This window comes from Symphalangus syndactylus, chromosome 3 (genome assembly GCF_028878055.3).
Source record: "Symphalangus syndactylus isolate Jambi chromosome 3, NHGRI_mSymSyn1-v2.1_pri, whole genome shotgun sequence".
NCBI lineage: Eukaryota > Metazoa > Chordata > Mammalia > Primates > Hylobatidae > Symphalangus > Symphalangus syndactylus.
The window spans coordinates 34,237,285-34,262,086 of record NC_072425.2 but is presented as its reverse complement, the minus strand read 5'-3'; the positions used below and the strand labels follow the sequence as shown (position 1 = coordinate 34,262,086).

General features: G+C 38.6%; 1 protein-coding gene across 4 annotated transcripts in view; it reads left to right on the top strand.

Moving 5' to 3' along the window:
• The window catches only part of MUSK (muscle associated receptor tyrosine kinase), a 127,931-nt gene that overhangs the window by 59,925 nt on the left and 43,204 nt on the right, over positions 1–24,802 (top strand). For all 4 annotated transcript variants that reach the window (XM_055269938.2, XM_055269936.2, XM_055269937.2 and 1 more), the window contains 2 exons: positions 5,719–5,843; positions 19,146–19,305. In XM_055269938.2, the coding sequence (XP_055125913.1) occupies positions 5,719–5,843; positions 19,146–19,305 (285 nt within the window). The remainder of the gene's footprint in view (positions 1–5,718; positions 5,844–19,145; positions 19,306–24,802) is intronic.

Genomic DNA, 24,802 nt, shown 5'->3' with positions numbered 1-24,802 from the left:
AAAGTAATGTTTAAATTTGGTGTCTCTGGAAATACAAACAAAATGAAATGAAATAAACCAGCATGAGAGTATAAATCCCACATAGATTGGAAAAGAAAGCTACCCTTTGACTAAAAGACTTTTTGGAGGGGTAGGGGGCTTCACAGTTTTTGGATAAGTGTTAGGATGTCAAGGTGCCAATTTGGTTTTTGTTGTGATGATTTCAACAAGATCAGGAGTATTATGCAATTGGTCCAAATCAACAAAAATTAAGTTATTTTAATTGCACAGAGACATATATATATAGTGGAATATGTTTAGAGGAAAACAGCTGGAAATTAAATTTTTATGGGAAAAATTCTACTTTTTCCCGAACAGTTTTCTGTCAACAGTTTCTGTTTTCTGTTAAAAAAAGAAAAACATTAACTCATCATTTAGCATTAGGTATATCTCCTAATGCTCTCCCTCCCCCCTCCCCCCACCCCACAACAGTCCCCGGAGTGTGATGTTCCCCTTCCTGTGTCCATGAGTTCTCATTGTTCAATTCCCACCTATGAGTGAGAACATGCGGTGTTTGGTTTTTTGTCCCTGCGATAGTTTACATCATACACTGGGGACTGTTGTGGGGTGGCGGGAGGGGCAAGGGATAGCATTAGGAGATATACCTAATGCTAAATGACGAGTTAATGGGTGCAGCACACCAACATGGCACATGTTTACATATGTAACAGACCTGCACGTTGTGCACATGTACCCTAAAACTTAAAGTATAATAATAATAAAATTTAAAAAAAAAGTTGAGCACTAAAAAAAAAAAAAAAAAAAAAAAAAAGAAAAACAATTAAAGGTACCTTGCGTTCTGATTAAGCCCCAAACTTTGTGCTCTTCTAACCTAAAATTTGATATTTGGGGGATGAAATTCGTGAGTTCTCATGTAATAGAGTTGACTGTAGGAATTAATCTCACACTGGTATTATTTAAAACAGTACCTCCTTATCTTAGTATTTCATATAAAGTACAGATAATGTTTTCTTATTTTTAAATACCAGGTTGCTTACAATTAAATACAGGTAAAAAAGCATTTTACCTGGTCCTATGTGAATTTTTTTTCTTAATTTATTCCTATCAGTCATTGCTGGTTTGAATCATGTAACCTAAAAACCCTTTTCAAAGGAAGCTAGAAAATAACAAAAGAGGAAGGGAAAATAAAATCCATGGGAGCTCCCTGTGTCCTTTGAAATAACTGCTCAGAAATAGAAATTGATAAGAGACTTAAGTATTCCTCTGGCACTCCTCCCTTACCAAGAAAAGAGATGGAGTTCATCTCCAGCCAAACTGCTCATTTATTTCAGGACTTAACATGGATGACCTGTCCCTTGGGCTTTTTATTACACTCCAGTGCAATTTCAGAGTGAATTATGCCTTTATCTTTTTACTATACATTACTCCTTAAGATGACAATCAATAATAAAGCTGATTGTGTATCTGAAAGTGCTTTGAAATAAGGAGAGAGAGAGAGAATATAATGTGGGTATGTTATAAAAGATTTTAGAATTGCTGGCTTCTTGAGCCCAATTTTGAATATAGGATTCTCCACTTGCAGTTAGCCTGCAAGTCTGCTCAAGAGACATTAAAGCCCCAAACTCATGAATAGATCCCATGAGAGAAAACCCAGAGTTAAATATATTACCTGTGTCTATTCTCCATGTTGCAGATGCACTTCCTTGACCACAGGAAAGCAAGTGGTTTAGGGCTCACAGTGAATTGAAGAATGATGGATAAGACTATGTACAGAAAGAGGGGTTTGATGATTTTTTTGTTTAAAAATCCATATCAAAACAGTTATAAATGCTTTCCAACTTACTGAGTAATTTAATGCTCCTTCTATTAAGTGGTTTAATTGTTTATGTAACAAAAACACTTTTATTTTCTTTTATGCAAATAAAACACAAAATAGGGATATTCTATGCCCATTTTATTTAATAAGAAACATGTCATATAACTTTTTAAATTGATGACCTAGAATGCATTTTCAGCTTGTGACTACCACTGAAATAATGGGATTTACTGTTGACCTGTGTCCAAGTTTGTTATTGCCGGTGTATTATTATTCATGGAGGTTAATCTGGCATTTATTTTTAATTGCAACTGACTTTGTTGTTTATAATGCTTGAAAAACATGTCAAAATTTCCCTCATCACCTTTTTACCTTTAATATTTGAAAAATGGTAAATTTGTGTATTATGCAATTGCTCAGATAGAGTTGGGTAAAAACACATCAGCTTTACTGCTGATAAGGCTGGAATGAAAAATAAAGATTTCTATTCCATGTGAGAATTAGACTAACATAACTTATGTTTCCTCATCCTCTTCCTCTCCACCCCTTTTTCCCCTTCACTCCTAGTTGTAGGATGAAGAATCCCTGACCTGGTGAACTTACTTACACACGTCAACCCTATATCCTTCTTAGATGCAAGAGAGCTGGGAGACTGACAGCTCAGAATAGGATTGAGATACACATAACATATCCAAGTCCCTTCCCCCAACCTTACCAGAGAAGTCATCATGTTCATTCATTTATTTATTCGTTCACTTAGCAAATATTCATTGAGTGTCTACCATAGATATATATACCATGCAGGGTTCTAGAAATAGAGATAGATATGTAGATAGATATATAGATTGTATCAGTCAGCTCATGTTAAAAAGCAAAGCAAACCTTGCCCTTGTGATGCTTACATTCTAGAGAGGAGAGACAGACAAAAAACAAGCAAACAAATAAATCAGTAATTACCAAATGATTCAGATAGTGGTGTTATGATAAAATATAAACAAGGGTAAGGGGAATGGGGATGAGAAGGTACTATGATAAGGAAACATTTGAGTAGAAACCCAGAAGACATCTGCTATCTCCTTTGAGAAGGGAGGAAGACAGGGAGGAAGGGTGGAAACTAACTTTCAATACTGAAAAAAGGGGCTTGAGTTTCTATTTCATCGTTTAGAGAGCATGTGAGAGTGCAGGAGAAAGCAGCTTCCCTTTAATCCCTGGCCTTATTGTCCTCTTAACCTAACCCACTGCACTTAATGAAACCCATGGTCAGCCAAAGTATATGTGCCCCCTTCAGGGAGAAGTTTATCAGCAGTCTCATATTCATGAAGCTACCTATAATGTCAGCAGTACTCCTGTACCCTCCTGTGCCCCACTGGAGCCCCCAGAAAGTTTCCATGGAGGGCAAAGTACTATATTAGTTAAATTAATTCCAAAGTCACATTAAATTGACTGTTTTATTTACCATCCCACACTATGCTTAGTTGTGTTGTGCAATGTGGATAATCAGAGGTTTTGCAATAAGCCCAAATGATATTCCAAATAATATAATAACAGCCAAAAGAAACAAACTGCTGTAAATTAGGACAAAATAAAACCTTTCCAATTACTATATTTCCAAGAAGAATTTAAAGTCCCCAAATTAAAACTCTTGGCTTTATAAATTAAAGGAGCAAAACATAATCGAAATTACATTATTCTCCAATTTTTTATTCTGCTCATCTTCAGCCAGAAGGCTTTCATTCAAGATGCCTTTTTGATTCAAAAAGTTCAAGGGTATAGTCAATGTTACTAGAACAGTTTTCTAGCACATGTGAGGTTGAAATGTGCTAGATTTTCCAAATCTCTCAAAGATCCTGCTGGTTTCAGATTCTTGGGCGATGGGATCCATAGATGGTCATACAGTAGTCCCACACTCAAAAAATTTAGGAAACACAAGCATAGCCCCAACCCCTACAAGAGTTATTTTAGCCAGATGATGCACATGGACTCTATGTCTCCATTATTGTAACCAGAAAACATTAGAAGAGTACCTGGACGCACCCTCACTAGGATGCCTGTCAGTGTTAGTTGTCAAGAGTCTGTAACATGTGAATTTAGATTAAGTTGGGAGAATAAGAATTCAAGCAGAGGCACACATTGCATTTGGGTAATATGTCTCTTAAGTCTCTTTTAATCTATAATGGATCACTCTTTCTTTTTTACCCCCTAATGCTAATGATTTTCCCTGTTAAATGTCTAGGTTTGATTGAATTGCATCGCCATAGTGTTTTTCAAATGTTCCTCAACCCTTTAATTTTTGTAGATTGTTAATTGGACCCCAGCACTTACTTAAAATCAGGCTCAATTTTGGTTCTGGGGGACAGATTCAGCTTCATTTTAAACATTTGATAGCGTTCTTTGTTATTTTTTAATAATCTCTTTTTGCCTTGAAGACAGCACCTTCCTTGCATTTCTTTTCTCCTAGTTTTGGGCCCCACATTTCTATATCTAAAATATCAATATCAAAAGATAGGAAGTCAAATTAACTTAAATCTGCCAAAAGCCCCAATTGTCAAACAAATCAATTGTTCCTTCATCTCTTTAAATTAGCAATGCTTTTTAAGAGGTACTCAACAATCAGACCAACTTGAAACACTGCTCTAGACCTGTTCTATCATTGTCCTGCATATCTCCTTATCTAGCACATGTGGTCTCCCCATACTTTAGTTTAGAATCCAATCTTCACAAATTTCAATTTACCTAGAACTAAGTTTCAAAGCATTGTGTTAATTGGGGCTTCATACTCTAATATTAAGTTCTGTGCTTAAGTCCTAGAAATCAAAAAGTAAGAGCATAAAATATATTTACAGTATAATAGGCCATCCAAAAGATTCCATAAGAGTTTAAACAAATACTGAATTTGAAGTCAGAAGACCTGAGTCCAGGTTTCTCACTCATCACTCTTGTTACCTTAGGAAACCAACTTACTTAAATTAACAAAGATTTGGTTTCCACATCTATAATATAAGAGCAGAAATCTAGCTGATCTCTGGAGTCTCTTCCAAGTTTAATAATTCTGTGAATCTAAGTATCCTCCAATTTATAATGTACTGTGAGCCTCAATCCCACTCTTAAGTTAAAGGTAAAATTTCTTCCTACATCAGAATAACTTCCTCTTACTTAATCAGTGGGGATTCGGGGTCAGAAAGGAATAGAAATTACTCATTCTTCTGCCTACACTTTATCTAAAATATCCTTTTTTTTCTTTTGGCCAATATGTCATCTGAAAAGTTTGACACAATTTGTCTGCCCTCCCACTATGATACAGTTGAGGGTGTGAAGTATAATTATTTGATTAATTCAATAAAACACTATCCTGTGCTTGCTCTGGTCAGGAACTCTGCCTGAAACAATACAGCAGTCAACAAAAGGCTTTTGGCTTCAAACAATCTAATGGGAAAGGGGAATAATAGGCAAGTAAAACATAAATAAGGTAATTTCAGATAGTTGTAAGGTGTGTAAAGACAATAATGTAGGCTGATGAAAAGTGAATGGCGGGAGGATTACACTTGATGTTGGGTGATTAAGAAGGACCTTTCTGAGAAAATGTCACTTAAACAGAGACTTGAATGATTCAAGGAACCTACTGTGTGAGGATCTGGGGGATGAGTGGTCTAGGCAGAGGAAGAACACGGGCAAGTTTCTAAGTTAAAAACAAGCTCGGTGTGTCCTTGAGTGGTGAGAAATGTAGGATTACAACATAAAGGGCTTGGAGGCTTGGCCATGGCATGTGGTATTATCCTTAAAACAGAGAAAACACTGAAGAACTGCACACAGGGGAACATGGTCTAATTTGCATTTTTAAAAGACCACTCTAGTTTGACCATTTCCTACAGGACCGTCACTCACCACTTCTGTCTTCCTAACAGTTTTTGCCAGGATCCTGCGGGCTCCTGAATCCCACAATGTCACCTTTGGCTCCTTTGTGACCCTGCACTGTACAGCAACAGGCATTCCTGTCCCCACCATCACCTGGATTGAAAACGGAAATGCTGTGAGTGTCATGTGTGTGGGGACTTGTCTGGGGAAGACCCATTGGTGATGAACTGCAGGATAGACCATATAGTTGTAGTTACCCAGATCTCTGTCACTGGTCTCACCTACACCACTTTTCAAAGCCTCCCAATATCTTTGTCCTAGAAGCCATTGTCATAGAAATCGAACTCCAAGAGTTTGCTTCCTTCCATGTATCGTGAGGAATACTAGAAAACCAAATTCTTTGTGCCTTTGTGTGAATGGGAAGTGGTAATAATATCTTCCCATATAAGTAAAATAATTTTCATAAAACTCATCACTGAAAGATTAGTTCTCTGCTAGAGGCTACTTTGATGGAAAGTAATCCGGAGTTAGAATCCGTGTCAGTTCAACATTCTTTTCTTCATTTTCAATAGTGGTAATAATAACTGATGTATATTAAGTAGTTATTTTCAGCCAGGCCCTATTCCAAGCACTTTACCTACATACATTTATTTATTTATTCATTCTACAAATATGTATTGAGCTTCTGAACATCAAACACTATTCTAGGCCCTGTGGATACAGGGGTAAACAAAACAGGCAAAGTTCTCTGCCCTCAAAGAGCTTACCTTCTCATGGGGAAATACAGGAAAATACATGTTGTATGTGTATAGTGTCAAATGCCATGAGAAAAATAAATCAGGAAAAGCAGACAGAAAGTTCAACCTTAGGAGAAATCAGAACTCTCCTACACTGTTCATGGGAATGGGAATTACTACAGTCACTATGGAAAACAGTATAGCGGTTACTCAAAAAGCTAAAAATGGAATTGCCATATGATCCACCAATCCCACTACTGGGTATACAGTCAAAAGAAAGAAAATCAGTATATCTAAGAGGTACCTGCACTCCCATGTTTATTGCAGCACTATTCACAATAACCAAGATATAGAATCAAACTAAGTATCCATCAATGGATGAATGGATACAGAAAATGTGGTACATATACACAATGAAATATTACTAATCCATAAGAAGAATAAAATCCTGTTATTTGCAACAACATGGATGGAACTGCAGGACATTATGTTAAGTGAAACAAACCAGACACAGAAAGAAAAGTATTTCATCTTCTCTTTCATAACTAAAAAAATTGATCTCATGGAGATAGAGAGTAGAATGATGGATATCAGAGGCTGGGAAAGATAGTGGGGAAGGGGGGATAAAGAGGGGTTGATTCATGGGTACATACCTAATAGTTAGAAGGAATAATATTGAGTGCTTAGTAGCTATATTAGTCAGTCCTCGCATCGCGTTAAAGAAATACCTGAGACTGAGTAATTTATAAAGAAAAGAGGTTTAATTGGCTCATGGTTCTGCAGGCTGTTCGGGAAGCATAATGGCTTCTGCTTCTGGGGAGACCTCGAGAAACTTGCAATCATGGCAGAAAGCAAAGTGGGAGAAAGACATCTCACATGGCCAGAGCAGGAGGAAGGGAGAGGAAAGGTGCTACACACATTTAAACAACCAGATCTCACAATTCACTCACTCACTATCATGAGAACAGCACTGAGGGGATGGTGCTACCCCATTCATGAGACTTCTGCCCCCGTGATCCAATCACCCCACACCAGGCCCAACTCCAACACTGGGAATTACAATTCGACTTGAGATTTGGTGGGAACACAGATCCAACCCATAGCAATAGCACAATAGGAAAACTATATATAGCTCACTATATTGAACTACATAGCACAATATAATATTTATTGTGTATTTCAAAATATCTAGAAGAGTGGAATTGGAATGTTCCTAGCACAAAAAAATGACAAATTATTTAGGTGATGGATATCCCAATTATCCTAATTTGATCATTACACATTATATGTTTATATCAAAATTTCACATGTACCCTGTAAATATGTACAACTATTATATATACATAAAATTTTAAATTAAGAAACATTTTAAACAGAAAGTTAGACCTCAGGAGGAAGATTATATTTTTAAAAGAATGATCAGTGAAGGCTCATTCAGACAAAGACATTTGAACAAAGATCTGAAGGAGTTGAAGGGTGAAGTTACATAGATAACTGGGAGAAGACAACTAGACAAAGTCTCTGAGATAATGGTATACATGGCATGTCAGAAAAACAGCAAAGAGACCAACGTGGTTAGAGGGAATTAAGCAAAGGGTCAAGAGATGAGAGGGAGGCATTGTGGATCCTATAGGCCTGCGTGGTCATTTAGACCACTTTGCTTTTATTTGAGTGAGATGAGGTGCCACTGTAGGTCTGTTTCTGTTGTCTGTTTTCCCACTGATTCTTGTTCATTTTGTGTTGTTTCCTTGTGTGCCTAGCTATCTTTGATTACCTGCTGTGCATTGTTTTGAATAAAAATATCAGGAACTATTTTGAGGTCTAGATGAAGGTATTTTTCTCCAGAGAGAATTTTGCTTGTTTCTGCCAGGGACAAGAGGTTACTGCTAATCTTGTACCACCTTCAACTAAGCTCAAGGTATGAAGCTCCTTAGGCATCCCAGATAATTATAACATGACCAGTAATTCATTATGTGGACTATTTAACTTGTGGTTCACACCGATAGCTCCCTAATATCTAGTTCTTTTAGATCTTAATTTATTATATCTCTTATTAGACTCTATACCTTAATTTATTATATCTCTTATTAGACTCTTATGGGCACAAAGTTTTGATTTATCTCCTGACTCCCTAAGGCCATCCAAAGGAAAGTTCAAATTTTCTGGGTTTGGAAAACTCTCTAAGGGTAAATAAGATTTTCTTAGTTTGTTAAATCTGGTAAAATTTTTTTTTCAAAATTTTAATTTTTTTCACTGTGTAGCTTTGTCTGAATAACCTAACATCAACATCTGAGACAGAAACCTATCATGGATTTTTACTGTCATTATATACACTTTAACCACTTTGGTTTGCACCAAGTCTTTAGTTTCTGATACTCTTTACGAGGTTAAGAAAATTTATTTTTATTCTTAATTTGATAATTATTTTTAATATAAATATATTTTAAAATCAATAAAACACTTCATCATAATTACATCCTCTTTTTGATGTCATTTTTCACTTTAAATTGCAAAGTTTCCCTTATGTTGAACCATTCTTTCATTTCTGAATACATTGCTTTTTTAATTTTGTTGTTTCAACTTTCTGGTTTCTTTTTCAGGATTATTTGCATCTATTTTCAATAATAGAAATGGTTTTGTCTTTTAGTAGGCTATCATGATCAGATTTTGTTAATATTTTTCCAATCTTATAGAATAGACTGCCAAGTTTACATAGTTTCCTTTGATACAGAGCTTGAGGTGAGAAAGTTGAGACGCAAGTCTTTCTTATACTCAGAGACATTTTCCTCTACTATACCAATAATTGCTGCTTCTCTCTTCTCCACATCCTTTCTATGTAGACTCCAATTAAATGAATTTCTTTCAAAACTTCAGTCTTTCTCTTCTTTATGCTCTGCATATGTTTGTGGAGGAAATAGGGGGCCCTATTTTATCTGTCAGGTTATTCTCAAGCTCTAGTGTCCACTATGATTGTCAACTATAGGAACCCACAACAGAAAATCTCATTCACAATCTCTATCTCACAGGCAGATGCCTCAGCCTGGTGCCATATACATACATTATAGCGCCCAGCGTTCTTCAATTACATTGCTGACTTTCTTAAAGTTGGCTCCTGCTTACAGCCCCTGCTATCTGAAGTTTGAAATTTTCCATGACTTTGTGGGAAAATGTACCCATTCTCCTCTCAGTAAACCTCTTCTTTTGTGCTAGTTTTCAGCTACTTAGTTGATGTTAATTTTTCTATCTATAATCACCTCTCTTTATCTTCCAGAATTTGCTGGAAATATCTGATCCTTCGATTATAATACCATCTTTCTATATATTTATTTTTTTTAATTTTATATTTATCTTTTAGGATTTCAGGTCCATAAACAAGAGTTAAACATGTGAGCTAAGATTATTATTACTGTAACTCTGATGTTAATGAACATGACTTGCATATAACACGATCTTATTATTTTCTTTGTCATTTTAAAATATTCAGCAGAACAAGTTCTTTTGTACTATTTAAGCCTAACTTAAGCAGGCTCTGTGATTTTTCTGGTTACTATTAGTTGATTTTAAATCATTAACATTATCCCAACTTAGTCATTTAAGTGTCTAGTCCTAAGTAATAACCACAGCATCCAATGGCATTCACAGTTCCTCCCTTCTCAGGGATATTTCAGCTTAACTTTCATATAAGAAAAAATTGCAGTTGGCTTCTTACCTCATGCTCACTCATTCTTCCCCCATTTCCTAGCTGCTATTTATGACCTAAGAAGGGTTGAGTGGGAGGTAGGGAGGAGCAATAACTGGTGCAGGAGAGCTCTAATTCAACTGACGCACTTGTAAGTTGGCTTTATACCTTCTGTGCCTGCCAGATATTTAAAACTGACTCTTACCCTCATAGACCTATTAATGATTCTTCAGATATCAGGGAACATTAAGATGGTACCAGTGATGCATTTTCCTCAGGCTATCCATCTTTGGCCACATTAGCAAGTCCCCAGTTTGTTAGTTGATGGAAAGTCTCTCTGTGTTGGGGTCTAATCAGTCCCCCAAAAAGTCACCTTGGGAGGACTGAAAATGACTCCCAATCAGATCTTCTATAAAACCTTTTTATTGACAAACTCTGGAAGCCCAGACCATTGGACTCTCTCTTCATTGTCCCTTCCATTGGAGCTGCCAGACAGCCTTTAGATTTTACAGGTGGGAATTACATACTTGTCTAATGTGTCTCCAAACTGCAAGTGTTTTGGAGTCCCCAAGATCACATTCATATTTGATGATTCATGAGAAGGACTCACAGATTTTAGATAAGCTGTTATGATTATGGTTTATTGCAGGAAAAGGATATGGATTAAAATCAGCAGAGAAATCAGTTTTCCTCTTCTAGTGAAGTTGCATGGACAGCACTTCATTCTCCCAGCAACAGTGTGTGACAGCATGCGTGAAGTATTGTCAACCAAGGAGGCTCACCCTAACCTTGGTGTCCAGAGTTTTTACTGGAGCTCAGTTACATAGATGTAGAGTGCTCACATAACTAGTTTTAGCTAGTTTCCAGCCCCTCCAAAGGTCAAACTAATACAATGTGGCCTAGGATCCCAAGTATTCACTATCATTCACATTATTATCATAAACTATCCAGCATTGCCCAAAATCTCAGATATATAAAGATATTCTTATTACACAGGATATTCCAAGGGTCAGAAGTCATCTCTCAGGAGCCAAAAGCCAGATCTTTCTTTGGAATGTGTAGGGTTTGAGCATCTCGAGCCCATTGAGTTAGCCCTTCAACTTTTTACTGCACAGCAGTAAAACACATATATAACTCTCCAGGTGGTCCCATGGAGGATACTTTTATCCCTTAAGGAGATGGGTACATGTCCAACCCAGTCCTTTGGGTGGACTGAGAATGGCTTTCAATATGGCTGAACAACCCAAACCTTGATAACTCATCTAACTGGTGGCTATTTTCAGTTTTCATTTCCTCCAGGATAGGTTGTCCAACTTTTTGGTATCTTGGCTGTAGTGAACATATATTATCATATTACAATATATTAATGGTACCATTTGGATATCAAAGAAGTGTCCCAAATCGGGACACTTTAATATCCACATCATCCCAAATTGTGTTTAATGCAAGCATCACAACAAGAAAATGGGGGACTTCTTTTTAATGAAGGCAAAACCTTACAGTATAATTCAAATGATATTAAGTATAATTTCTACCCAATCCAAGGCACATTCCTTCATGGACTTGAACTATTTCATATCTTCATGACTTTCTCTTCTCCAGGATTATATTAGTATTTAGGGCTGCCATAATAGAATACCACAGATAGGGTGTCTTAAACAACAGAATTTTTTTTCCTACAGTTCTAAAAGCTGGAAGTCCAAGGTCAAGGTGCTATCAGGGTTGGTTTCTGGTAAGGCCTCTCTTCCTGGTTTGCAGATGGCTTCACATGGTTATCTCCCTGTATCCTCACAGGGCTTTCCCTCCTTGTGTGTGCACTTCTGGTGTCTATACCTACAATGATGAGCACCAAAAATCCCGGAGTGTTTTTTCATAACACAGTACTTATTCCTAAATAGTTTTTATTCCTCTCTTTGTAGACCATTATAAGGTTTCCTCCTCTAAATTAAATAACAGTGACTAAAACTAAGGCAAATACTCTGGAGCAAAACAAAAAATAAAAAACAGATAGCCTTAAAGCAGGAAGTTATCCTGTCACTAGGGCTTGGCATACTGTAGGGTTTAGAAGCATTTCACGGCATGAAAGAATGGTAACCTTGAGGCATCTCCATGTAAAAAGTTAATTTGTATATTGCTTTTAAATAAAGTTAAACAACTTACGGTTTCAGAAAGATAGAAGGGAAGAGCATTCAGAAGACTGGGAGTGAAGTTTCCCAGACCTGAACCCTTATTCAAAAGCATCTCGACATGGATAACCTCAAGAACATTATGCTAAGTGAAATAAGCCAGATACAGAAAGGAAAATACCAAATGATCTCATTTATATGTAGATCTAAGAGTTGAACTCATAAAAGCACAGAATAGAATAGTGGCTGTCAGGGATGGGAGGATGGGGAGATGATCATCAAAGGGTACAAAGTTTCAGTCATGCAAGATGAATAAGTACTGGAGATGTAATGTACAATATGGTGACTACAGTTAACAACACTGTATTGCACACTTGAAATTTGCTAAGATGGTAGATCCTAAGTGTTCTCAAAACACACACACGAAGGTAACCATGTGAGATGATAGTTCACTAGCTTGACTGCAGTAATCATTTCATAATATATATATATATATATATCTTATCTCAAAACATCACCTTGTTCACCTTAAGTATATAAAATTTCTATTTGTGAGTTGTACCACCAATAAGCTAAAAAAAATTAAAAGTCTAAATTTTTTTAAAGGAGTTTCAAAAAATAATGCTTTGCTCTATACTTGTACTTGGCCCTACCCTTGTCCCTCTAAAGCAGGGTGCCCTAAGAAGATTGAGTGACTGCAGCTCCAAAAGGTGAGAACTAGGACACAAGACAAAAAAGGGAAGACGGGAAAGGGAGAGAAGGAAGTGGAGAACAAAGTGTGTCAATGTGTGAAATTTTAGTTGGATGTGGTAAAACAGGAAAAAAAAATGCCAAATTCTACGGCTACCCCAATAACAAAGAATGTCTTATGGCAATGGCACCCTCCAAGGCATATAATTCATTTATTATTGTCACTTTCACTATTGTTTTTGTTGAAGTTTTTTTTCTGTTACTTGAACAAAATCATTTTTTTCGTAATTTGTTAATAAAATTGTTTCATTTTATCTGTCTATCCTACATCCCTTCAAATACAGTACATAAACAAATGAACGTGCTTTTCCAGCTTGTAACTTGAGGCATGGTAGAATGAGAATTAGATGGGGAGTTGGAAGACTGAGTTTGTAAATGCCCCTCTTTAGTTAATGTGATTTTGGGGTCCATTTACCACTCAGACACTGATTTTCTCATATCTATCTACACTAACACAGACGCCAGGTGGCTGTCAAAGATGATCTCTAATGGTATAGAGACATCAGGGCTAATGTTCTCTAAATTTGTCCAGTTACGATAAAGTAACTTGGAGTGCCTGTTCTTCTTTACCTCTCTAAGAACGTTTCAAGTGTCATTTAAAATTTGATTCTTATTTGTCAATGTGTTTTTTTGCTCCTCTGTGGAAATTGTTATAATCTTAAGCCTGTCAAGGGAGTATAAAGACATCCTAAGAAAATTTGGAGACTGGGCCGGGTGCAGTGGCTCACTCCTGTAATCCCAGCACTTTTGGAGGCCAAGGTGGGAGGATTATGAGGTCAGGACCGAGACCATCCTGGCTAACAGAGTGAATACCTTGTATCTACTAAGAATAGAAAAAAATTAGCCAGGCGTGGTGGCACGTGCCTGTAGTCGCAGCTACTCGGGAGGCTGAGGCAGAAGAATCACTTGAATCCGGGAGGCGGAGGTTGCAGTGAGCCAAGATTGCGCGACTGCACTCCAGTCTGGGCAACAGAGCGAGACTCCATCTCAAAAAATAAACAAAATGAAATTGGGAGACTGACAATATAACTTCACTAATTTGTCTATGTAAAAATAGTAATAAAGAAAATGGAAAGGTATGTACTTTTTAAATTTCTAGTATTTTCAAAAGATTCATATGAGGTTGTAACTGGAAGATAAATGATTATTCTCTGTTGAAGTTCAGGAATAACAAGAGTAGGATAGTCTAAGATAGGTGAGGCCTTATTGAGACCCCAACTTATTCATTCGACATGTGACTCACAAAAAGTGAAAGACAAAAGAGATTTATCACCTCAGATTCTAAAACAGGAATAAAACAAACGAAGTGACATTCATCCAGGAAGAAAGCAAAAGTACATCCGCAGTTCTTACGGTCAGAGAGTGTGTGCCGCTCTTAGAGCCAAGTTTAGTTCTTGGTAATTCTACCCAAGTCTGAAAGGAAATCAAGATGACTGTCCACAATGACGCAAATCACAGGACATGGAGGCAATGTCAGGCATTTAATGTTGTAAAAGTTGCAAACCAGAAATCCCATGGAGGAGAACACAGAGAATCCTATAGTCCTGATATCATTTTTGGTGGAATGAACAAAGACAAACGCAGAGCTGGGAGATATTTGGCACAGAATAAAACAGTTTGAACTGTGGCTCTTCACTCACTACAAGTTAGTAAACTAATGCCATAGCACGCTGCTCAGTACAATGGGTACTCTGAAAGAAGTGAGTGCTCTCTTTCTTCCCTGCTGTGAACCTGCCAGTAAACCAAAACCCTGAACAGTTAGAGCCAAAGAGCAGGAGAAAGTCCAGCAACGTGTCCCAAAGTGATTAGAAACTATCTTGCTTTCCTCCTATGGAAATACCAAGCATTTTTTGTGGAACTCTGAATTCACGGATGAAGTTCAGAGTGAATAGTAACATTGCTTTTGTTTTACAATCTTGGAAATAGTAGTTTGGCATGGAAACAGCAGAGCTTACTTTATAAAAAAAAAATTATCTGTATTTTTATAACCAGATTTATTTATAGTTACACCAGTAATATCTCTGTTATTTTGGCATGCAACTAAAAAATATAAAAAAATTTCATGTCCCTCTTGCTTTGTCCAATCAATATAATTTCTAAAATATTTTAGAAGTTGAATAATTTTAACTTATTAGAAGAATTTTATAAAATAAACAGCCAAATCACCTAGGTTGAAGGTTGTCTTTTAGAATTTTCTTAAAGGGAGGCATACGTATATTTAGACATATTTTTAAGAGGCAGTAGTTTTGGTTTAAAATATATGACCTGTGAAGTCCTTTTATCTTACTAGCTGTGTAAACCAAAATAATTACATGTAACAAGTCTTATGTGGAATAATTCAGCATGGAGTTTGAAAGAGGCTAATATTTATGGCTACATTAATCAGAAAAACTGTGGAAATGTCTCTTCGTTTATTATCCCTTTTTCTATGATTCATAAACAGACATTATTACAACTGCATAAACATGAACCCTACTGGGCCACAGTCTTTTTTTTTTTTTTTTTCCCCAAGATGGAGTCTTGCTCTGTCATGAGGCTGGAGTGCAGTGGCGCGATCTCAGCTCACTGCAACCTCCTCCTCCTGGGTTCAAGCAATTCTCCTGCCTCAGCCTCTCGAGTAGCTGGGACTACAGGCGGGTGCCATCAAGCCCAGCTAAAGGCTTGATGGCACCATTAGTATTTTTAGTAGAGACGGGGATTCACCGTGTTAGCCGGGATGGTCTTGATCTCCTAACGTCGTGATCTGCCTGCCTTGGTCTTCCAAAGTGCTGGGATTACAGGCATGAGCCACTGCACCCAGCCCTGGGCCACATTCTAACAGTTCCACAGGGTATTTCCAGCCAGCTGGAACTATCTGCAAGACAGGGTCATTGAGGCCAGAATACCTTCGAGAGGTCTTCCCTAGCTAAGGTCAAATCATAAAGTTATCGGATTATCCATAGCTGGGGGTAGATTCTCTCAAGACGGCATTAGTAATGTACTAATGATACATTAAGAAGTTCTTCACGGGTCTATAACTGCTCTATCACCTTCAAAGGGTTTTTACACACATTATGTCAGGTATGAATTATTATGCCTGTTTAATAGAGCTTCCTATCCTACTGCCTCTTTTTAGAAAAAAAAAGTTTTATTGTGATCTTTATTGTATACATTTAAGGTATAAAACATGATGTTTAGATAAACATATACAGTGAAATGATTACTATAGTCAAGCAAACTAACAGGTCCATCTCCTCACATAGTTACGGCTAACTCAGAAAGACAGAACATCACACCCAGAGCAGGGAACTGTGTCTCCAGCTCCCTCAGGTCCATATGCCTGAGTGACTTGGAGAAAATCATGTATTTCCTGTAACTACCAGACATAGTCACCTCAATTAAGTACTCTGTTTTGCTTAGGCATACCTTGGTAAAAGCTCACGGTACTAATCTGGACTCACCCCTTTGATCTTTGAAACCTAAGGCGTGAAAAAATATCAAAATGGAGGGCAGAGGGATTTGTTTTTATTTTCAGATCATCAAAAATACTAAACTGTTGATCAGAACGATCCATGAAGAAAGAAAAACAAATTCAAACTATGACTAACAGGGCCTGCTGTGCGTGAGTCACAAACTGAATCAAGCAAGGCCTCTGGAAGCAGGGGGGAAAGCATTCAGGAGCCACTTCGCACTCAAGCATGAACCTCCTAACATGTTGGTCTGTTTGCTGAACTATTTCAACACCTGGATGAAGTCCAGGAGAAGAGAGGTCAGGCAGTTTAAAAACTGCTTCTCTTTCCTACTAAGGATGTTTTCAGTGACCTTGAGGAGGTGTTTAAGAATGACTTTCTTAGGTGTGAACATGAAAACAGTGGGACTTAGGGCAACATTTGGGGAGATTCCTTGCTTCAAAGTTGTCTCTAAGGCATTGCACATTCCTACTTCTTGCAGGAGGGAACTATCTTTGCAAAGGATTTTGCAAACTGTTCGGCTTTTGCTTATCTAAACTGGAAAGAGATATTTATAAACAAAATATAAAATACAAAATAACACAAAGTCTGTTGATTGAGCATAGAGGCTTGGGGTCTTTAGCTTTTTTTCTCATTGTTGCTTTGTATTAAAATTCAGGCGAGTCCAAATATTTTCAGTCCCCTTGATCTAACTGGGATACTCGTACAATGAGACATTGCACTTGTGGTAAATATGATAATGATGAGTTTAGTTTGAAGTCTCGACTGAGTGAATGTCTCTTAAAAATATTTTTCTCTTCACTTTGTAAATTTCTCATGGAGTCTAGGTTGCTTATCTGGGGAAAATGCCACAATACTTGATCTGACCTGGAAAGATTCCCAGTTAAGGTAAATTGATACTCACATAAGCCAGTTTTTATCGTAAGAATTGAGACTAGCAGTGAAGGTAAAGAATAAAAAGCTAGTTGGACAAACGTTCACTGCATGATTGCTACACAGTGCTTGGTGCCAGGGACAGCCAGCCACCTGGCAGCTAGGAAGAAAGCTGGCCTTACCTCAGAGCTTTCTTCTTCCTGGCTAGTCAAACTGTGAAAATCCTCTCTCATGCAATACAGTAAAATAATTGGCTCCAAAATGTCTCATTCTTATCCTCATTCCCTAATACTGGGCACAGGAATCTCTTTCAGCCAAGCAGCCAATCTCAGGCCAACATGGGACGTACCTCCACTCCTTTAAGATAAAGTCAAGGCATAACACCAACTGATTCCTTAATTGTCATTTTGCTCCAATTTCTCTCAAATTGGCATCAGATTTAGTGTTAATTAAAGATTAGTTATTGAAAAGGTGGTCTTGTGCTCAAGAAAACGGTGAAAAAAGAACCACCATTTAAAAAAAAAAATGCCACCACCTTAACCATGACATTTGTCAGATAACGTGTTTTGTTCATGGTTGGTTGATTTGTTAAGGTAATTGTTACTCTTGTTTTCTAATGACTGCTCATTTGTTCTCTCTTCTAGGACTAGGGAAGGCACTGTAACATAATGATTAAAAGCATAGGCTTTGGTGTCAGACACACTAGGATGCAAATTCTAACTATGCAACCTTGTAAAATGTGCTGGGCAGCTATCTTTCCTATAGAGTTGGAGTAATGTTGACTAATGTATATGCATTTGTATAAATTAAGCTGTTAATTGTGTGTCAATATTGCATTGATATCTTGGCTCTTTAAGGACATTTGATTTTCTGGTTTAAGTAGTACCTCCTGCATGAACTTCCTAACGTGTTGTCTCTTTGCTGAACTATTTCAACGCCTGGATGAAGTCCAGGAGAAGAGAGGTCAGGCAGTTTAAAAACTTCTTCTCTTTCCTACTAAGGCTGTTTTCGATGACCTTGAGGTATTATGTATGTGTTATGTATGTCATGCCTCAGAGACAGACTTGGTTTCACAACCATTTTTCCTGATAACCATCCACCTATCTGACATGCATTTACGGGGAACTGAACAGGAGTTATGAAAATAAGTCCTTAAGTCTGCAACCTCTCATACTTAACTGTCATATTCAGGACATTGAAGACATATATCGGAGGATCCACACCATATATAATTCATACCTCGTATTGGTTATCTATGGCTGTATCACAAATCAGCCCAAAGCTTAGTGACTAAGCCAATAACTATTAGTGCTCACAAGTCTGTGGTTCAACTGGGTCGTTTTGCTGATTTGGTTTTGCTGCTGGGCAGGACTGCCTGATCTTGGCTGGTCAAGTTTCTGTGATCGGCAGGTTGAAAAGGCGCTGGTTCATTCAGAATAGCCTTATGCGTACCTCGGATGGTTGTTGTTGGTTCCCACCTGGGGCAGTGGGGATAAACGGGCCATGTGTATTTCATCTTCTACCATGCTGGTTCTTGCCTGTTTATAGGCAGCCCCAGGTTCCATAAACAAGAGAGCAAGCCACAATGTGCAAGAACTTTAGTTTCTGCTCTTTCATTCCAAAACACATCACAAGGCTAATCTTGATTCAAATTATGGAGAAAAATGCTACTTCTTGAGGGAAGAGCTACAAAGTCACATTGCAAGGGCATGGGCATAGGGAGGGAAAATCTTTTGGCTATTTTTGCAGTGTACCACATGCACTTGATTATAATTTTAATGCTTTTCCCTTCAAATCTACTGACATAGTATAGTAGGAAACCCTTGACTGAGTTCTATCTTTTATTTTCCTTTACTCTATCAGGTTTCTTCTGGGTCCATTCAAGAGAGTGTGAAAGACCGAGTGATTGACTCAAGACTGAAGCTGTTTATCACCAAGCCAGGACTCTACACATGCATAGCTACCAATAAGCACGGGGAGAAGTTCACTACTGCCAAGGCTGCAGCCACCATCAGCATAGCAGGTAGGATGCCCCTTCACATTTGCATTGTTCCAGGAGATGGGAGAGTTGATACTATTCTACAATATCCAGAGTTGGAGAAAATCTCCCTTTTCTTTTATCTCTTATTTCAGTTGCATTTGGGCTATTTCCTCCTCCATGGAGATACTCCAGAGGTGACCTAGATATGGATTTTGGCAGATTTGCTGCCTGAAAAACTAAATCCTAAATACCTACCCAAGTGATAGGTAACAGCTTCCAGGAACTCACTTCTTCCTTCCTTCCTTTTTGTTTCTCTATGTTTTTCCTTTTCTCCATTTCTCTTTCTTCCCTCCCTCCTTCCCTCCCTCCTTCCCTTCTTTCCTTCCTTCCTTCCTTCATTCCTCCCTCCTTCCCTCCCTCCCTTCCTTCCTCCCTCTTCCCTTCCCTCCCTCCCTCTTCCCTTCCTTCCCTCCCTCTTTTCCTTTTCTTTAATTTCCTTTCCTTTTCCCCACTCCTCGTTCCCTCTCTCGGTTGATCAAACTTCCCAAGGCTCTCATGGAGAAAGTTGGCGGACATTCAACATGATCATGCCAATTTCTGCATGGCTATTTCTTGCGGGCATTTTTACCTATAAGCATGATCCCTGTGGTCTTTCCCTTTCCTGCTTCAGCAAGCCACAGCAGGACTTACAGGTGTTTTCAAGAAAAAGGCTGACACACGGATTTCTAGGATGTTTGTGTTGAGTTCTAAAGATTTATTTTTAAAATGTAAATGTCTCAAAGGCTTCTGAGAACATTTATAGAATTCCTAGAGATGGAAATAATCCCTGTATCAGGAAATGCCAGGCATATTAGATTCATAGCGTGCCTATGGTTCAAGGGTCAGCAGAGAGGTGCTTGGCCTGACATGTAAAGCAAGCACGGATAGAGCTTGTGCCTAGGGCCAACTCCCCACAGCCTGCTGTTTCTTATTACAGTGCCACCTCTTTGATCTTCCCTGATGGGGAACTTTCCAGTAATGTCTGTGATTTGCAATATGAGGTGAATAAAAGCCACAGATAAATGATAAGGAGCACTGGACAAGGCTGGCCCTCTGGGACTGCCTATGAAGGAAAGGGAAGACTTCAAAATTAAGGCTCCCTCTCCTTTCTCCCCCAGTGATATCTCTGCCTACCATGTCTTCAGACATCATATCAGTTATTCTAGCATTTCCACAGGTGGGAAATTATTTCTCCCAGAAAATGAAAAGTCTTCTAAAAGTAAATTCAACTCAATTTAACAAATAATAATAATATCATATAATTAGTAATAGTATAATAATCATATAATATAAATAGTAATAAGAATTACTATTTACATAGCACTTTGCTGTTTATAAAGCACTTTTACATGCATTTATCAAATAATCTAGATGACGCCCATTGTGTTGGGTAGAGTAAGAGATGAAAAGTTAATTTAAAAATGGGTCCTGCCTTCCAGGGACTCTGAATCTAGAAGGAAGTCAGTCAGTCACATATATTATGGCACTGGCTGTATTCTATTGCAGAAGCATACACAAAATACAGCAGCAGAACAAAAGAGGTAGGATGTCAGGGAATCCTTGGAAAAGAGGTATCATTGGAGCAAAAGATGTGGATATGAGATGACTAGGTTGAAGTCAAACCTTTCAAACCTGTTCAAAAAACAGCAAATCAGTGGTCAAGGCTAGAACATGAGAGAGACAGCAGGGAGGTGGAAAGTGGAAACAAAGGTTGAAACATGGGCTCTAGCCAGGTTATGAAGAGCCTGCATAGGTTTAGTATATTATTTCATTGATGAGAAGTCATTTAATGACTTAGAAGAAATAAGTGCAATAGATATATCCTCTAGCAAATTAGCAGATGCTGAGGTGTCAGGAGGTTGGGAAGTGTGGCAAGCTGTCAGGGGGCTCTTCCAGGTGTCTCAAAAAGTCATGAAGGTCTGAACAGTAGCAGCAGCAGCATTGGTTTAGAGGGAAGAGGAGAGATGCACAGGACAAATCAGGATAGAAATGAGGTTTGCAAATGCTTGAAAATGGCAGTGGGCTAGAAGAATGAGTTCAGATGTGTCTGATTTTGAAAGGTGCCCAGGACAAACAATAATATATAAACACAAAGCATATGAACAGGAGAAGGTCCAGGAGATAATAGAATACTCAAAAATGTTGATGCCTTTGAATTACCTGGAATTATTCTGGTCTTGCTGTCTTTGTTTTATTTGACATTTGATGAAGACCTACTGTTAAATAAACATATATTTATAAAAATCTATCAATATATATTCATATAACATTTATATATGTGTGTATGTGTGTTTATATACACAAACGGAGAGAGAGAGAATCACATTTACATATGAATACTCAATCCAAGAAAATAAACTGATCTACTTTAATTTAACCTGCACTTTCACTGGCAGAAGAAAAATATTAATGTTACTAATCTCAGGAGAGTCTCATTTCAGGTCATTATTCAGTCACTCAAAGATACCCCTGCCAGAGCTCTTTCTCCCTATTCTCCCTTCCTTCTCTTTCCCTAGATGGCAAAGGAGAAGAGGATTTGTATTTAGGCAGTGGTGTCTTCTGGACACCCCCCACACCACTGCCAAACCTTGGATCTCTAGTGAAGTCAGCAGCTGAGGAACTTGTGATTTTATCTCTTGGCTTGATTAGAGCCCAGGAGACCTCCCTGGCAGGCTCAGCCTCTTTGAGACATCTTTTGGAGCAGCACAGCCCTCTGCATCTCAGCCAAATCCTTCATCATGCCCTTGTCTACACTCTGCTCTGCAACCTCGGCAGCTAGGTCTCCCTGTCTGTCCTTACTGTGACCCTGTGGCTGGCCTGCTGAATTCCAACTCAGCTCCTTCAGTACTCCTCATGGGGCCTGAAGCAACTTCTAGATCACTTTCAAGACATTCAAAATTCAGAAGAGATTTGGGCTTGCTAACTCAGTTCTGCTGTCTGCCCAACCATGTCATGCTACCATTTTTACATTAATGTTGCCATCCATGTCGGAGTAAGGGGTCCCTGTGGGGTGTTTTTCTTATAGCATCCTAAATAAGAAGTTAGAAAAATTCCATTTGCTTTTGGCTTTTTCCTTAATTGATCAATACACCTCTATTCTAGGATTCAGGTTCAGAAAAGGGACCTATAAAATCCATAAAATATCCAAATTTTTAATCTCCCTACTTTCCTCCTTTTCATAGCATACCAAGCTGCAAGAGCAGGTGGTCAGGAATCTCCCCAAACCTTCAGTGCAGTAATCTTTAGAGCCTACTCATCATAAGTACAAAGGTGGTTGTGAAGGCAGTGCTGTAACCACTGAGGGGAACCTAATAAAATGGGTATATCTACTCCACACAAGGAGAGATTCATCCCATGAACACAATCTTTAAGATGCTGAGAGGATTAGAGGGCATGATTGCCACCATACTATATGCAGCAACATCATGACTTCATTCCTGTCCTAGCCCAAATGAGAACCTGATCCAACTCCATAAATAGAACACCAACAGGGAAATCTGTAACCTTAAAAAAAAAAAATGGCATCTTCCAGTGGTAGAAAGAGCCTATAGGTCTGAGACAGGCAGTACAGGAACGCCATGTCCTAGGGTGTAGGGAGAGGTCATCTTAGATATCAGTGTTGAGAAAGATCAGAAAGAGGATGAGGACAATCAGCAATGGCACCCAGGATAAATACCAGTGGAATTTGCATGGGGGAAGGGATGGTGGGAGCAATGCAAAGATTGGCATGTGGCAGCAGAGAGCAGCTTGCAATCTGCTGCAGCAGCAGAGGTGAGTGCCTATGAAGAGCAGTTGTCTCCGTAGGAATAATGGTTGTGTAGACTAGAACCAGCTATGACTTTTCATGAGCTTGACAATGGCAGTGCGATGGAGTTCAGCTTTAGTTTGGGGAGAAGTTGGGGACCCTGGAAGTGAGGCTTAAAGCCACTCTGGACAGGGGTATGTTTACAGTAGCTACCCAAGGAACTTGGGTAGAGGTAGAGAAGGCAGCATAAGGAGAGGGTTAACCTATAACTGGGACCTGGGATTTTGCTCTTCTGAACCACAAAGGCAACAATTAAATCTGATGATATACAGAATTATAGTGCTGCACGATGTTCTGAGTCAAGTAAAGAAATGAGAGTTGTTACTCCAAAACTGAAAAATGGAAAAGACTAAAAAGGTCTAGCGTGGATATGATAAATGAGAAACATGTCTATTAATTTAAAAATTGCTACACATCTAGTGTTATTCCCCGGGATAAGACCCTTTTGTCCAACCCCTGATTTGTTTGTCTGGTTGATTCTCACTGATTATTAGGGGACCTGACACTCTCTGAGTTTTCCCAAAATTTCCCCAGGCAGAGCTAATAAGGGTGTGTCATAAGTGTGGTTGAATAAGACTTCTGAACTCCCATGAGACAACTTCCATTTTCTCTTCCTCTTCGACCTGCTCTTGTGAGTTAGACCTGCTAGAAGCCCCTTGAAGCTCCCTCTGGAATCACTGAGGAAACTACCTCCCAACCCTGGGGTGCTCCATGGAATGATATTTTAGGGAAATGAGGCTACTTCGATGAAAAAGGGATCCTTGGAGCCTCTTTCATTCAGGGTCATTTGAAAGAAGCATGGCCTTATGCTCCCCAGATCTGCCAGAATTCAAGTATGGTATCTGCTTTCTCCATTTCTGCTTTTGGCCCCTCTCTCTCGGCATCCGATGAGCCTGGCTGGAAGTCCAGAACTTCAAGTCAGACATGGCGCCTCTTTTGCCATTCTGGCAATGCTTCCTTAGTGCCAAACTCCACTGTCTCATTTAACCATTTCCATCCTCCCCTATGTGACTAGTACCCCTAGTAGTTAACAGCCCTCTCCGTCATGTTCCTCGTGTTTCCCTTTGAAATTTCTACTCCATCTGTTTATTTGCTCTTCCCAGCAGGAAAACTGGAAATGGAAAAAGCTGATCTTATGCTTAGGATTATGTCTAATGATATTTCTAGTGTTTGAAGGACAACAAAAAATAAAAATCAGCCTTCATTTTTACAAAACCCCTCCATGTGTCTGCCCAAATCCTTGTGCATTGTTTTAGAAATGTGATATATTTCTTTCTGACTCATTTACATTTACTGCTAGTCATCAAAAGGAGTCAGAAAAACTTTTGGAACCTCTCCCTATGAACCAGGAAGTTGCATTTCCCCTCCAGTTACAACCCCACAAGCCTCAAGTTGCAAAGTAAACTTGCCAGGATGCTGGGCATTTGGCAAGATGCTTCTCTTTGTCATCAGAACCCTCAGCCCTGTGGAAGAAAGCAAGACAGCCTATGATACCTATAGTGAGCATAGTCCTAGAACAGCCAGAGACCATCAAAATGGACACAGGGATTCAGAAGAGAAAAATATAGGCCGGGTGTGGTGACTCACACCTGTAAGCCCAACACTTTGGGAGTCCGAGGCAGGCAGATCACCTGAGGTCAAGAGTTCAAGACCAGCCTGGGCAACATGGTGAAACTCCATCTCTACTAAAAAATA